The sequence below is a fragment of the Engraulis encrasicolus genome, chromosome 21 (assembly GCF_034702125.1).
Source record: "Engraulis encrasicolus isolate BLACKSEA-1 chromosome 21, IST_EnEncr_1.0, whole genome shotgun sequence".
Lineage (NCBI taxonomy): Eukaryota > Metazoa > Chordata > Actinopteri > Clupeiformes > Engraulidae > Engraulis > Engraulis encrasicolus.
In genome coordinates, this window is record NC_085877.1 from 31,597,576 (window position 1) to 31,613,388 (window position 15,813).

The following is a 15,813-nucleotide window of genomic DNA, read 5'->3' on the forward strand; positions in this document are numbered from 1 at the left end:
ACACACACACACACACACACACACACACACACACACACACACACACACAAACACATGCGCGCACACACACACGCGCGCACACAACAAAGGTGTACACAAATTTACAAACAGACAGCAATGTCTGCAATATCTGAAAATGTCTTCTTCCCCAACTAATAAAAAAGATCCATAGATATTTAAAGGGACACTCCACCCATTTGCATTAGGCTTTCCATTGTTAGACACCCAATCATACTTTTGAATGGTCATGCAACATTCTCTCAATTCCCCCTGAGACAGGAGAAATCCGTATTCACCTCTTAACACTTCCTCCTACAATGATGTAAAAATCGTCATTTTGCATCATTGTAGGAGGAAGAAAAGCCCATTGGGAAACTCCAACTCCCATTGTCATTGTGACACAGCACTCCACAGCACACAAGTGAACACTGCACACTGCACACAACGAAATTGCATTTATGCCTCACCCGTGCAAGGGGGCAGCCCTCAGTGGCGCCCCATGGGGAGCAGTGCGGTGGGACGGTACCATGCTCAGGGTACCTCAGTCATGGAGGAGGATGGGGGAGAGCACTGGTTGATTACTCCCCCCACCAACCTGGCGGGTCGGGAGTCGAACCGGCAACCTCTGGGATGCAAGTCTGACGCCCTAACCGCTCACCCATGACTGCCCTATGTCTAAGTGTAAGAGAGGTGGATTTCTGTTGAGACAACAAGCATTTTTCCCACCCTTTCAACCCCGCCCATAGGGAGTTGGACCTAACACGCTAACAGACCTATCACAGAACAGTGTGCCAGTGCTTTTGAAATCATACGACTTTGTTGCTGTCGACCAACCTTGACGAAGCATGTGAGCGAGAACTTGTTGTCACGATGTGGGTGTTATTAAATACAGCGCATTCAAATAAAAACGAGACTATGAGCTCGCACCAGTTTGCTCTACTAACACATCATGTGTGAGGAGTGGGAGACAGGCAGTGAGGAGGAGCTGATGTGGGGACCTGCGCAAACTTGTGTAGGGGTGTGAGACAAGACTCATATACACATGTGAGTGAGTTGTTGACCAACCAGTTCATGGGCGTGTGACCTCGGAGGCAGTCTGCAGGTGAGCGTTGAACGGGATAAGCAACTGCAGAGGTTGCAAGATCTGACTGCAGTCGCATTCATCCCGCGATAGTTTGACACCATGTGACATGCCATCTCGTCAACGCAACATCACTGAAATTTTGAAGTTTGACAGGAAATCTAACCGTCATGCAACTTTTTGAGCGAGAATGCATTGCTGTCTAAATGCGCATACAGCCGTTGCGGTATCTCGACTTATTGAGGCTCCAGTAAGTCACTGGCAGAGCTGCCTGGGTGTGGCCTGTGGAACTTGAGCATTGCCATGCAGTATGGGGATTGCTATCACAAATCCACAAGCACTAAAAAGTCGTTTTCTGTCTTTTCTCGGCCACGAGGGCACAAAATTAGAAATTTATGCTACTATTCTACTACATATATGACCCCACTTTCAATACATATTCATGTCTCCACCGGTGGAATGCCCCTTTAAAGAGAATGTCCAAAAACCCTCCACACGCACGCACGCACGCACGCACTCACGCACGCACGCACGCACGCACGCACGCGCACACACACACACACACACACACACACACACACACACACACACAGACACAGACACACACATGCATTTAAGCACACACTCAAACAAACACGTCTTCCTGCATCTGACCTGCGTTGCTTGTGTTTGTCTCCCCCTGCTGGCCATGCTCTTGCAGCAGGTGGCTGAGCTGCTTCATGACCATCTCATGCTCCTCTTCCTGAACCTGCCGCCTCTCAAACGCCTAGAGAGAGAGAGAGAGAGAGAGAGAGAGAGAGAGACAGAGAGAGAGAGAGAGAGAGAGAGAGAGAGAGAGAGAGAGAGAGAGAGAGGGAGAGAGAGAGAGAGAGAGAGAGAGAGAGAGGGAGACAGAGACAGAGAGAGACAGAGAGAGGGGAGAGAAAGGAATGGTCAACAAAATTATCAGTATACATGCACAAATGTACAGTAGATTTAAAAAGCTACGAGGTGAAATGAGCGAAACGAAGAAATGTTTGCTGACTTGTTGCTGACTTGATTGCGCCCCTCATTTGTATAATGTTAAATTTGGCCGGATACATTTCGTGTCACTTTGGCCAGTTAGCTTGCCTTCACCCTTCTATGCTTGTCCCATAAGAATAAATGGAAAAAAAAATGCCTAGCTTTGCAAATTTGTGTGTACTGTACAGTAATTTGTGTGCACTGTACAGTCTGTGTCCCCGGAATCAGTGCCTGGTCCCCTGTAATGGGAAGGCAACCTTGAAAAATAATTGCCATTTGTTTGGAGTGGCCATCACCCAGGGTTGAACTCTGACTGCCATGCAACAAGCCTGACTCTTAACACCAATTCACTTCACATACATTTTGCCATTAGACAAATATTCCCAACTTTTTGTGAATCCTGCATAGACGTGTGTTGGCAAGTGTACTATCCTAAACTTGCCATCTGTAAACTTTTGGCAACTTTATGATGATGAGGTCTTTGACATGAGCTCCTCTCCAAGAGATAATTACCGTATTTTCCCCTAATAGCCAGGACTGCTTAACAAAACATTAATCTGGACTAAAAGAATAAAAGCCATATTTGCCATTTGCCAGGACTGAGGACAAAACTGAGGAAATACAGTACTTGTTGTCAACTTAGTGAGGGCAAACGAGTGTGGAGAGACTGAGGACCGCGATGGCCGACTCACTTGCGCAACTCTGTAATTTTCCACTTTCTATCTTTGGCTTGGCAAAAGCTACAGGAAATGTGAGGCTGATAGAGCACAGTGATACTGATAGACCACAGGGATTGTGTGTGTGTGTGTGTGTGTGTGTGTGTGTGTGTGTGTGTGTGTGTGTGTGTGTGTGTGTGTGTGTGTGTGTGTGTGTGTGTGTGTGTGTGTGTGTGTGTGTGTGTGTGTGTGTGTGTGTGTGTGTGTGTGTGTGTGTCTGATGTTCGTTTCTGTTAGAGAGAGACTGCTGCGAGATATTGGTTGGTGTGTGTGCGCGTTAGGGTGCATCAGATGCCCCCTATGATAAGATATTGCCTTGGCCCTACAGTAAAAATGTTCTACACCCGGTAAAAACACACTGTGTAAAATATTTTGAAATTTGGATGAAGTCTACCGGGGCCACCAGCCCCATGAAAATACAAAATAATGGTGATAGTCAGAATCTTGGAATAGAAATGGACATTTTGCTGCATAAAGCTACCCAATAAAAAATATATTGTCTCAGCTCTGTGATAAAAATGTTCTATGCACAGTAGAATCACTCTGTGTAAAATATGTTGAAATTTAGATGAATTCTACCGGGTCCACCAGGCCCATGAAAATACAAAATAATGGTGATGGTGATGGGCAACCTGGATTCCAAAGCTGAAGTCCAGTGCCACATATTCCAATTGACATACCTAGTTTTACCTTTCCAGTTAGGGCAATTGGACAGGTAAAACCAGGTAATTTGAAATCTGTGGCACTGGATTGTAGCTTTTTAATCTAGGTTTGCCATTGTCCTAAAACAGAGGTGGACAAACCACGTGACACATTTGCCCCAGCCAATATAATGAACCAGCTGAGCCTAATTACCACTTAAGCCAGGTTGATGAGGTAATTAGTGAGATCACCTGTATTGGGAGCACAAACAGAAGGAATATCTAAGCAGGTTGTGTATTCAGTCGATCCACTTACACAGACTTCAGTCTCAGGACAGACTGATGGTCAAACTGCTATATTTAGGCAAATTTGCTCTTTTGCAACACAATATCAATTCCTTGCTGCCTTGGACCACTGCTAGTATCAAGCAAGAGATTGCAAAGCTGCATGACTGTTATATTTGTGTGTTTCACCTGTGGGCCTACAATTCATGGAGGAACATATGTACTAAAGCTGTGAATGTTCCTTGGGATGGCTACAAAGCAGTCAATACAACTGTATTGAAGAGTGCCATTACTTCTTTATCCCATTGCCTGTGGTAGTATTTCACTTTACTCCATCAGATGAGTACCATCATTTACCTGAGAGGCCCTTGGCAATGGACTCTGGACCTGGTGATACCCATGACATACCTAGAAGCCACTTAAGTACAGGTTTTGGGAAGCCACTCTTTCCAACATCACATGAAGAGTTCAGATGCAAAAGCCCCTAAGTGCCTTTTCAGTAAATACTCTTAATTCATTTTTATTTAATACAAAGCTATCAAAATTGCAAATTATTTTATTTTATTCATGTAATATAACTATTTATATGTATTATCAAGTACATATATGTAAACCAAACCAACATCAGGGTTCTCTAAAAATATAGAAGTGCAGGTCTTCAGAAATGGAGTTGAGGGGTTTTGCATCTGAACTCTTCACATACAGTTGTATTGTATGTAATCTATTGAACTACTGCAGGGATTTCTTAAAAAAACACAGGTCATTCCAAGGAGCATTCACAGCTTTAGTACAGATGCTCCACCGGGTATTAACATAGGGTGACCAGACGTCCCGGTTTGACCGGGACAGTCCCGGTTTGGAGTTGTGTGTCCCAGGTCCCGAGCAAACCCTCTCGGGACACAAATATGTCCTGGTTTTGGCCACCCACTACATTGCGCCATGTCTATCAGGGTAAATATATGGAAAAGATTACATGTTTACCGGCCACAATTAATGGCAGCCAGCGCTTGTATAGAAAGTCTGAAGGAGTCAGTTGCGATTTGTCATTCCTCCCTCTAAAATTGATTAGAATGCAGGAAATGGCATCTAAAAAATACAAATTTTCCTGGGGGATGACCCCCAGACCCGCCCACCAAATATTGTCCTTCAGTCACGCACAAAGTGTCTCGGTTTCAGACTACAAAAATCTGGTCACCCTATACTAACAGCTACCTGTACAATCCTGTAGGCCCACAGGTGAAGCACACAAAAGTCATACAACTTCGCAATCTCTTGCTCGATACTGGCAGTGGGTCAGCTGGTTCATTATATTGGCTATATTTGGAATATGTGGCACTGGACTTTGGAATCCAAGTTGCCCATCACTATCACCATTGTTTTGTGTTTTCATGGACCTGGTGGACCCAGTAGAATTAATCTAAATTTCAACACATTTTCCACAGAGTGATTTAACTGTGCATAGAACATTTTTTTTTTATCACACAGCTGAGACAATATTCAGCAAAATGTCCATTTCTATTCAGAGCTGGACTGGGATATAAATAGGGACCGGGCACTTTTGGATTTAAGGGGGCCCCCTCATTATTATTAGTGCCGGAGAACTGACTCACCGGTGGGCCCCGCACCCTCATGGGCCCCTATTTTCAGTAATGTAAAAAATAAAAAAAATGGGGGCCCACGAGGGTGCGGGGCTCACCGGGAAATGCCCGCCATGCCAGATGGCCAGTCCAGCCCTGTTTCTATCCAAGATTTTGACTATCACCATTATTTTCTATTTTCATGGGGCTGGTGGCCCCGGTAGACTTCATCCAAATTTCAAAATATTTTACACAGAGTGATTTTACTGTGCATAGAACATTTTTATCACAGAGCTGAGACAATATGTTTTTTATTGGGTAGCTTTATGCAGCAAAATGTCCATTTCTATTCCAAGATTCTGACTATCACCATTATTTTGTATTTTCATGGGGCTGGTGGCCCCGGTAGACTTCATCCAAATTTCAAAATATTTTACACAGTGTGTTTTTACTGGGTGTAGAACATTTTTACTATAGGGCCAAGGCAATATCTTTTCAAAGGGGGCATCTGATGCACCCTAGTGCGCGTGCAGTATCTTGAACACACTAGTTGACTTCACAACTTCTACGAGTGTGTGTCTGGGACAACTGTTCCAGAATGTGTGTGTCTGTGGGCGTGGTGTGTGATATGTGGGTTTGACTTTATACATGCGTGCGTGTGCGCGAAAAAGATAAAAGTCAGAGATCAGTTGGTTTCTGTGTGTGTGTGTGTGTGTGTGTGTGTGTGTGTGAGTGAGTGAGTGAGTGAGTGAGAGTGAGAGAGAGAGAGGTTTCTGTTTGTTTGCCAAGCTGAGCTGCTCCTGGGTGTGTGTACCGTGGTGAGTTGCTCCTGGCTGTGTGTGTGTGCGATGTGCAGTTCCTGGATGGTTCCTCTGAGCTTGCGGCAGGTCTCTCTCTCCTCCTGCACCAGGCTGTTCAACTCCGCCTTAGCACCGGCATGCTCTTTTTCCACCCTACACACACACACACACACACACACACACACACACACACACACACACACACACACACACACACACACACACACACACACACACACACACACACACACACACACGTCTGTGACCCTCAGCCTCTAAACATATACACATGTACACACACAGAAACTCTCCCTCCCCCCATGAGCTCTGTCATTAAATATACACTCACCGGCCACTATATTAGGAACACCTGTTACAACTGTTCATTGAGGCAACTTTCTGATCAGCCAATGACATGGTGGCAACTCAATGCATTTGTGCATTGTAGACATGGTCGAGATGATCTGATGCAGTCCAAACCAAAGAGGCTTGAGACAAGAGGGCTTACTCACGTCATAACAGCGTAGTAGGAAATGATGGCGAGGGGAGTACGGAAATGTTATTCACTGTGGAACAGGTCATAGGACAGCGTGAATGTCTGTCAGCTGTCCTTAATTACCCCCAGCAATTACTGCTGACCAACAGCTGCCGTTACTTGGCCACAAATTACGGAGTACGAAAATGGCATCCATCGTGGATGGATGACCAATGACCATGCGCAAGGGAGTTAATTTTCCATCCACTCGTGTCCTCAGGCAACGCCCCCGTACTACACCGTGGCCAATGCATTCCCCGCCATGAGATTGTTCTTTCTCTTGAGTTTCTTTGGTTCAAACCGAGCATCATAATGGGGAAGAAAAGTTATTCAAATGACTTTGAACATGGCATGTTTGTTGGTGCCGAAGGGCTTGATTTGACTATTTCAGAAAAGACTGATCTACTGGGATATCCACACACAACTATCTCTGGGATTTACAAAGAATGATACGAAAAAGGAAAAAAATTGCAATGAACTGCGATTCTGTGGGCAAAAATGGCTTGTTGATGGCAGAGGTCAGAGGAGAATGGCCAGACTGATTTGAGCTGATACAAAATAAGTCAAATAACCACTCATTACAAGTGAGGTATGCATAGGAGAATCCCCGATTACACAGCACATCATATCTTGAGGCAAATGGGCTACAGCAGCAGAAAACCACATTTGGTGCCACTCCTGTCAGCTAAGAACAGGAAAATGAGGCAAAAATTTGGACAGGCTCACCAAAAACTTCACTAGATAATCGGAAAAACGTTGCCTGGTCTGATGAGTCTTGATATCTACTGAAACACTCAGGTGGAATGGTCAGAATTTGGCGTCAACAACATGAGTCAACCCTGGGTGAAAACATGGGTCAACCCTGTTTTACATCAACGTTTCAGGCTGGGGATAAAATGGCATAAGGACATTTTCTTAGCACAATTTGGGCCAATAAGTACACATTTATCTTTGCTGGAATGCCACAGCCTACCCGAGTATTGCTGCAGGCAGTTCAGGCAGTTTTGAAGGCAAAAGGGGGACCAACCCAGCACTAGAGAGGTGTTCCTGATGAAGTGGCCGGTGAGTGTATGTGCATACACCCACTCACACACACACTGATTTCTATGCAATACTTTACACTGGGTCTGGGTCACATTTGCGTCTGCATGGTGCATTGATTGATTGTGGGGCATCTTGGAGCACTCATCCCCCTAACACACACACACACACACACACACACACACACACACACACACACACACACACACACACACACACACACACACACACACACACACACACACACACACACACACACACACACACACATACAGAGAGACAGAGACAGAGACAGACAGACAGACAGACAGACAGACAGACAGACAGACAGACAGACAGACAAGCGCGCGCACGCACGCACACACACACGCACACACACACGCACACACACACACACTTTACGTACTGTTCTAGTTTGGCCTGCACATCGTTGGCCCTTTTCTTATAGCGTGTCTGCGAGCTCTCGGCCTCCTTTAGCCTCTCCCTGAGGGCCGCCAGTCCTGATGTCATTTCCTGTTGCACACTCTGCTCCGCCTTCAATGCCGTCTCAACCGTCTTTAGCTTCATCTGCACACACACACACACACACACACACACACACATAGTGAGTTTGACCTATATATATTGGCACATTTCTCTATCATTCATGATGCACAGGCACGGGCAGGACAGACACACACGCGCGCGCACACACACGCGCGCGCACACACACGCGTGCACACACACACGCGTGCACACACACACGCGCGCGCGCACACACACGCACACGCACACACACCTCCAGCTCTTTGCGGCACCTCCTTTCCTTGTCGGCGGACCGTCTGTCCTTCTCCCTCTCCCTCTGCTCCCCCTCCAGACGCTCCTTCAGCTTATGCAAGGTGCCCTCCTGTTCCTGAGAGAGAGAGAGAGAGAGAGAGAGAGAGAGAGAGAGAGAGAGAGAGCAAGAAGAGATTGAAGGTGGTGCAGACAGAGAAATAGGCGAGAGAGAGAGAGAAGAGATGGAAGCGCAGTGCAGAGAGACAGGTGAGCGAGAAAGAGAGAGAGATTTAAAGGGAGTGCAGAAAGAGAGATAGGTGAGGGAGAGAGAGATAGAGAGAGAGAGAGAGAGAGAGAGAGAGAGAGAGAGAGAGATAGAGATAGAGAGAGAGAGAGAGAGAGAGAGAGAGAGAGAGAGAGAGAGAGAGAGAGAGAGAGAGTTGAGCCAGAAAGTGAGAAAGAGAAGAAAGGATTACATCTGTCTGTCTGTTTTCCGCAATCCATCCATCCATCCATCCATCCATCCATCACAAACCTGTAGTCCGTCCGCCCGCAATGTTTTTAGTAGCCCTGTGGGTGGCGCCAAACACACAACATTAAAGCTGCCTTCTCTAAGTTTTCCTGATGTCATGTGTAAAGTCTCGATTCTGCGATTTTGGAGGTTGTACATGGATTATTAAGACACCCGAAGTTGAAAACCACTAAATTTGCAGTCACTAAATGCACGCAAATCACAATTTTAGCCGTAAATAAGAAAGTATCCAACCTTCTGTCCCGTCTTCCAAAACACCAGCAAAGTCGTGTTATTGGGCAACTACCCACGCCCCTGAACCTGTTAAGGTAAGCTTACCAGGGGAGAGACAAAATTTTGTAAACAAGCCTTCAAGCTTTGGTGGGAGCTAGAGAACTTGTCTTTTTCCGTAATGGGTTATATTTCATATACTACTTTCGGAGTTCCATGACTGTTCTTTTGAGACATCAATGGGAATCTCTCTCTCTCTCTCTCTCTCTCTCTCTCTCTCTCTCTCTCTCTCTCTCTCTCTCTCTCTCTCTCTCTCTCTCTCTCTCTCTCTCTCTCTCTCTCTCTCTCTCTCTCTCTCTCTCTCTCTCTCTCTCTCTCTCTCTCTCTCTCATACATCTCTGTCTCCCTCCCTCCCCATCTCACTATCCCTCTCTACCTCTGAGCTCTGACGCAGCACAGAGACCTCCGGAGAGACCTCAGCGGGAGGCATGACATTCAAAAGTACAAAGGACTCTAATTTTAAACTTCAGAGCTCAAAGCCCATCCCTCCCAGACAGACCAGGGAATGATTTGTTAAATACCCTGAGCGTGAAATGGCTTAGCCAGCACTAATAGTGTAAATGGTTTCTAATCAAGCACGAAATATTTAATCATGCGGTTTCAAGCATGAAATGTTATATTAGACAGTTGATACAAATGACATGACTGATTTAATGAAAAGACAGTTACACACCGTCTGTCTGCCTGCCTGCCTCACACATACATACTGTACATCCACACCTGTACTAGGGCTGTGTAATATATTGAATTTATATTGTGATATCAATATTGCTGTCAAACAATATCAAATTTCATTATATCGAGTTGAAACACTATTTTTGTCATTTGTCTATTACTGCCAAAATGTAGGTTGCGCTAAGCCCAATACATTCCCTTCCACTTGAGCCATTGCGAGCATAGAGCAGACTTGCTACCCTGGACTAATGCAGAACACCATTGTGTGTTTCTAGAAAAAGATGAAACTAGGGAGCAAAGGCCAATATGTAGAAATTAGTTTTAAGTCTGGATTTAAAAGTAGTGGTTGTAGGAGCAGATCTGATGTCAGGGGGCAAAGTAGCAGCTCATCCCTCACAGCAACCTCCACAGTGAGGCCCTATCGGTCTTCCTGTCTGTCTGCCTGCCTGCCTTCCTGTCTGTCTGCCTGCCTGTCTGTCTGTCTGCCCATCCGTCTATCCAATCCATCTGTTATATATGTGTGCAGTGACAAGGAGTTGGTAGCTCTGCGAGCTCTGCAGTGAGGCCTTGTAGGCCTCTAATAGCCTGCCTGCTACTCCATCCATCCCTCCGTCCGTCCGTCCGTCCGTCAATCCATCTATTACACACCTGTAATACTGCCTGCAATCCAGTTTTCTCTGCAGTGAGCTGGTCCTCGGCGAGCTCCGCGGTGAGGCCTTGTAGGTCCTCCTCTAATAGCCTGCCTGCTAAGCTGCCAAACTGTTTGTCTGTCTATCTACCTGTCTATCCATCAATCTATTACAAACCTGTAGTACTGCCAGCAGTCGGGTTTTCTCTGTGGTGAGCTGGTCGTTGTCTGTGTGTGCGGTGACGAGGAGCTGGTCCCTCTCGGCGAGCTCCGCGGTGAGGCCCTGTAGGTCCTCCTCTCTAGCCTGCCTGCTAATCTCCAGCGCACGCTGCAGGTCCTCTGCTGTCTGGCACAGCTCAGTGTTCATATCTGATGAAACACACACACACACACACACACACACACACACACACAAGCACTCAAAATAATTAAGGATACTTGCCTAGCTAGTTGCTTGGCTTAGTGGCTATGGTGTTGGTTTGAAGATCAGAAGGTTTCAAGTTCGAATCACCACTTTGACCAAAATTACATTTCAGATTTTATTATATACAGTGTTCTTTTGCTTAGTTAGAATAGCATGCATGTTATTATTTTTTTCCAAAACTGATAAGGTCTGGCCCTAAAGGCAAGCCCACATTTTTGCATTTTCAGCGAGAATGCAGTCTAGTTCTGATTCTTCAAAACACTGCCAATTTTGGTGAAGCAATCCTTAACATGAGCGTACACCCTTTGCGATACACACACCTTTCAGTTCGTGGTTTTCTTTCTGCATTTCGGCCACACGGGCTTCTGCTTTGTCCTGGGCGAAGGCCGCGTCCCGGGTTGCTACGGCAATGTCGTACTCCAGGGTCTGACGCGTGGCCTCCCCGCGCTCCACCTGTGCCCTCAGCCTGGCCACCTGGGCATGCAGCTGGGACACCTGGGGGAAGACGTGTAGACACAGTCATCTAAAATAAACAGGTTTTTTTTTTTTACCTCCGCCAAGGAGGTTATGTTTTCAGTCGCGTTGGTTTGTCTGTTTGTTTGTCTCTCAGCAGGATAACTCAAAAAGTTCTGAACAGATTTGGATTTAACTTTGTAACTTTTGGAGTTGTTGGAAATGACCAAAGGAATCAGTGATTCAATTTTGGTGGTAATCCAAATCATGATCCGGACGCAGGAATTCTTCACCATTGCGGGATAGGGCGAATTTTGACATTACAGTTTCTAATTCCACAAAAAGAAGTCAGAAAGACTTTTTAAAAAATAGGGTGTAACATAGTCAAATGTTAATAATAATAATAATAATAATAATAATAATAATAATAATAATAATAATGTTCTATCAAACAGCCCCCTGGCCAGAGGGCTGCACACTCTGAATTTATTTCTAGTTTATGTGCTCTTTTAAATCCAAATTTCATGATAAATGGATAAAAGAAATCTCACTGCGGAGGATATGGAATCACTCGTTATGGGACGAGCCAACCAGCATATAGTCAGTTTCTCTGGGTGTGTACCTCCCTGCACTTAAAACAAAAAACTACGCTGCTTCACTAACCGAGACAGAAGTACTGCAGCTCTACATTGTCCACTCACTCAACAGTGCTTGTCCTTAATCTTTTAGTATAGACTGTGTATATATGCCGCAATTTAGAGATTCACACAACCCACATGGACTGACAAGGCAATAGCAGCGATTAGTGGGTGTTCACACCCCACTAGTTAGCAGCAGCCAACCAGCAGATAGTCAGGTAGCTTATCTTAGCACTAATGTCTTCTGTTCTCGCTCAACAGTGCTTGTGCTGAATTTTGGAATACAGACTCAGTATATACACCCCAAGTGTGTGATTCATGATACAGCCCACCTCGAATGCCAAGAAAATAGCAGTGGATTCTTTGTTACACCCACCATTAAATGCCCGGTAGTGAGCAGCAGCGAACCAGCAGATAGTCAAGTATCTTAACCCATTTTAGCCTAAGCCCTTTTTGGAAAAAGGTGCCCTCTTCCTATTAAACTCTAAATATCTCAGCCTCCGCAGAACATAAAAACATGAAATGAGTTGCGTTTAAAAGCTTTCACAGCTAGGAACCTCATTTTGCATTAGAATGTGTTCATTCAGGTTTGACATGCCCACATTTTTAATAAAAACAGTTGAAATCCCAAGAACCTTAATGCAGCGTATATGTCGCTACAGGACACAATGGGTTAATTGCACGGAAGCACACACCCAGAGAAAATGTCTAACGCATTTGCACTTTAATTTCTGGAGAGTGCCTTGGATACTTCATCCTCAGTTCATTACCTCCTGGTTGTGTTGGGAGACCAGGTCCAGCTTTTCTCCCTCCAGCTGGTTGAGTTTCCATCTCAGGCCCGTGTGGGTGGACTCCGACTCGCCCACGACATCCTGGCATGCACGCGTACACATGTCACGCTCACGTAGAATCTTTTCCCGCTCGCCCTCCAGCTGCACAATCACCTCCTTCAGCCTGGGGAACCGAAACAAAAAAGCACACAAGCTGGGTCAAGTACAGCATCATATTTTCATTCTTCCTATTCATAAAATATTAATTCACGTATTATTAGAGCAAAAGAGCACACGAACTAGGTTAAGTAGAGCATCACATTTGTTATTGTTGCTATTTATAAAATGTTAATTCAAGTATTATTGGAGGAATGTGGGGTTGGTGCCTTGCTCAAGGGCAACTTCATGAAGTGAAGTAGGGAGTGGAGGGGTGGGTTTCGATCCTGTGAACCACTGATCTACAGCCCATCTCCTCAACCATTAGGCCATGGCTCATTATTCTTCTATTACCAAGTTGACATGTAGTCAGGGCTCCAAATTAACACCAGCCAGGCCAAATTCTGGTAGAAAATCAAACTTACTAGCCACTCTGACACATTAGTGAGTGTGTGTTTGGCTAGCCATTTTGGCAGCAGAAAGAGGCATAAAAGAAGTTAATTTAGAGCCATGTATGTAGCACATGCCGCTTATTCTTATCTGAAACAGCATTTTATAATGTTGTTGTACACTTTTCATGCATTTGTAATACAAATGAATCTGATTCTGCAGCCTGTCAACAACCAACTCTCAGCTGGTCCAGACCTGTCTATTTGCTCCTGGGAGATGGGCTGGGCAGCAGAGGGTTGTGGGTGAGAGGCCCGGAGCCTGGTCTTCTGTCCTGGGGCCTTTTGTTTGAAGCGGACGGCTGGTACCATCCTCTCTCCAGCCCCTCTTGGGTCCCCCGGCATGGCTGCAGTGACCTGCCCCGGCAACAAAGCAACAAAAAATGGTTTGATAGTTGAACAAAATCTTCTGCCTGAACCTTTAACATTTTTTAAAAAAAATAATAAAAACCTAATGATTATTTATTATTGCAAACAAATTCTGTCAAGATTGAAATTAGGTAGGTCTACCGAGTCCAAATATTATCAAACCTGTAGACCAGGGGTCCCCAAACTTTTTTCTCAGGGGGCCACATTATCGTTCCTGACTGTGATAGGGGGCCGGGATTAACCATGTGGGTTGTATACTAGGCCACTGACTGTTATAGCCATAATTTCTAGCACAAAATAGTTCATCATTACAAGTGATTGGCAAAATAAGTGAGTACTTAACATGTTTTTCAATTTGAAATACCACAGGTATTCCTTTTAAAATCTAATAACCAAGTAAAAATATCAAGGAAAGGTTAGAAAAATATGGTGATTAACAGTTTATGAGTGATTGGGCCAGTTCAAATGGTGAGGTGCAGAGAGGTGGAGGGCCGGTCAAAGGGGCTTGGCGGGCCGCATCCGGCCCCCGGGCCTTAGTTTGGGGACCCCTGCTGTAGACTCTAAAACAGGTTGGTACTTTAGCTCAATAACATACATTTGGGTGAAATTGTAATAGTAAGTAGGGGCCTAAGAGTAATTTAACCAAGTGTATGACTTTAGATTCCAGCTCCATTGTAATATTGCATTCAACCACAGATTTTTTAGGAAGACTAAATCTGTGGTTGAATGCAATATTACAATGAATCCAACAAAACTACCTCCCTGTAATCTGGTGTGCTTTTTAGAAGCGCTTATTGACTGTAGTATTTGTCTGGAGTATGCCCATCGGGTATGTAAAGGCTACACATGAAGTGTTATGAAGACTTACTGCGCCCCTAGTCCCAGGACTAATCGATAAAAATCTCAGATGATCAGGTTTGCAGCCAAGATCACACCGATGATGACATGAAGAGAGAAATTAGAAAGGTAGCCACATCTTCCACATCTGATCACTCTTTAGTCTGTGCGGGGAACAAGGCAGGATTAGTTTTGCAAAAAAAAACAAAAAAAACAATGGGATAATGATGTTTGGTGGAACAGAGGTCTCGCGCAAGCTATCGGAACCAAGACATGGGTAGACCACCAACTCACTTCTGACAGGTGAACAGTCACGGACTTTACAGGACGTGAAGACTTGCATAAATACCTGGCTTGAAAGAAGGTATTTTTGAAGTACGACTACGGAGTAAATTGAAACGACAAATAGTTTAGCCTTCTGAGTGTTGTTTCCTACCTAGCGACTGAACTGCCAATGCATCATTACCCCAGGGGACCTGACGCCAGGGTTGCTAAGCTGTTGGCGTGTAGCTAAGTGGGGGTCAACGCAGGTATCAGTTTAGTCAACTGTCATATAGTAGTTTAGGACATTGTACGCACAGTCAAGAGGCAGTCATATGTTTAAACCAGGCACGAAGTCGCCTACAACCGTTGTGCATTTTTATTTTATCAGGGTTTAGATAACTCGTAGAAAAGCTACCTGTTGTGAATTCATGCTTCAGAATCCGTTTGAATCTGACGCCATTTTCCATCAGTTATGTTTGTTATTTGTCGTCACTTCCTTTGAAGTGCTGCTGTGATTGGTTAACAGACTTGTCACATTTAAAGGGACACGCATGCCCCTGACGGGCACAGACAAGTTTGAGGGATGTCAAAGAAATATCTCTTTATTTTCAGAACGAAATTAACATTTTATCCACAATTTGTGGTTGGTCTTAATTGCAAAAAGATAAATGACGTGTTCAGCTAAATAATTGGCTAAAAGGAAGCCTGTGATAGCCCAACACCTCTGCACATCGGCTGTGTGCACAAAGTAGGTTGTGCTGGTCTTCAAATGCTCCATTTCAAAATTACCACATTTTGACCCTTATTCTGACATGGAGAACTATTTGTGAAGATGCAAACGGGTTGTGTTGTTAACTGGATGCCCAGATGAACTCAACGACCTTATTTTGGCACGTTTACCCTTTAAATCCCGCCAG

The 15,813-nt window shown here is 44.9% G+C and overlaps 1 protein-coding gene across 3 annotated transcripts in view; it reads right to left on the reverse strand.

The window, feature by feature from the left end:
- Positions 1-15,377, reverse strand: part of LOC134437124 (coiled-coil domain-containing protein 171-like) — a 31,101-nt gene extending 15,724 nt beyond the window's left edge. For 2 of the 3 annotated variants that reach the window (XM_063186584.1, XM_063186582.1), the window contains exons 1-10: positions 15,312-15,377; positions 14,664-14,796; positions 13,626-13,783; positions 12,825-13,008; positions 11,284-11,458; positions 10,718-10,908; positions 8,457-8,570; positions 8,085-8,245; positions 6,117-6,255; positions 1,736-1,847 (exon numbers count right to left, since the gene is read on the reverse strand). In XM_063186584.1, the coding sequence (XP_063042654.1) occupies positions 1,736-1,847; positions 6,117-6,255; positions 8,085-8,245; positions 8,457-8,570; positions 10,718-10,908; positions 11,284-11,458; positions 12,825-13,008; positions 13,626-13,771 (1,222 nt within the window). In that variant the 5' untranslated portion in view covers positions 13,772-13,783; positions 14,664-14,796; positions 15,312-15,377. Of the gene's footprint in view, positions 1-1,735; positions 1,848-6,116; positions 6,256-8,084; positions 8,246-8,456; positions 8,571-10,717; positions 10,909-11,283; positions 11,459-12,824; positions 13,009-13,625; positions 13,784-14,663; positions 14,797-14,926; positions 15,016-15,311 lie in introns of those variants that run through there. The other variant, XM_063186583.1, reaches the window with a different exon arrangement.
- Positions 15,378-15,813: the final 436 nt, after the last annotated feature.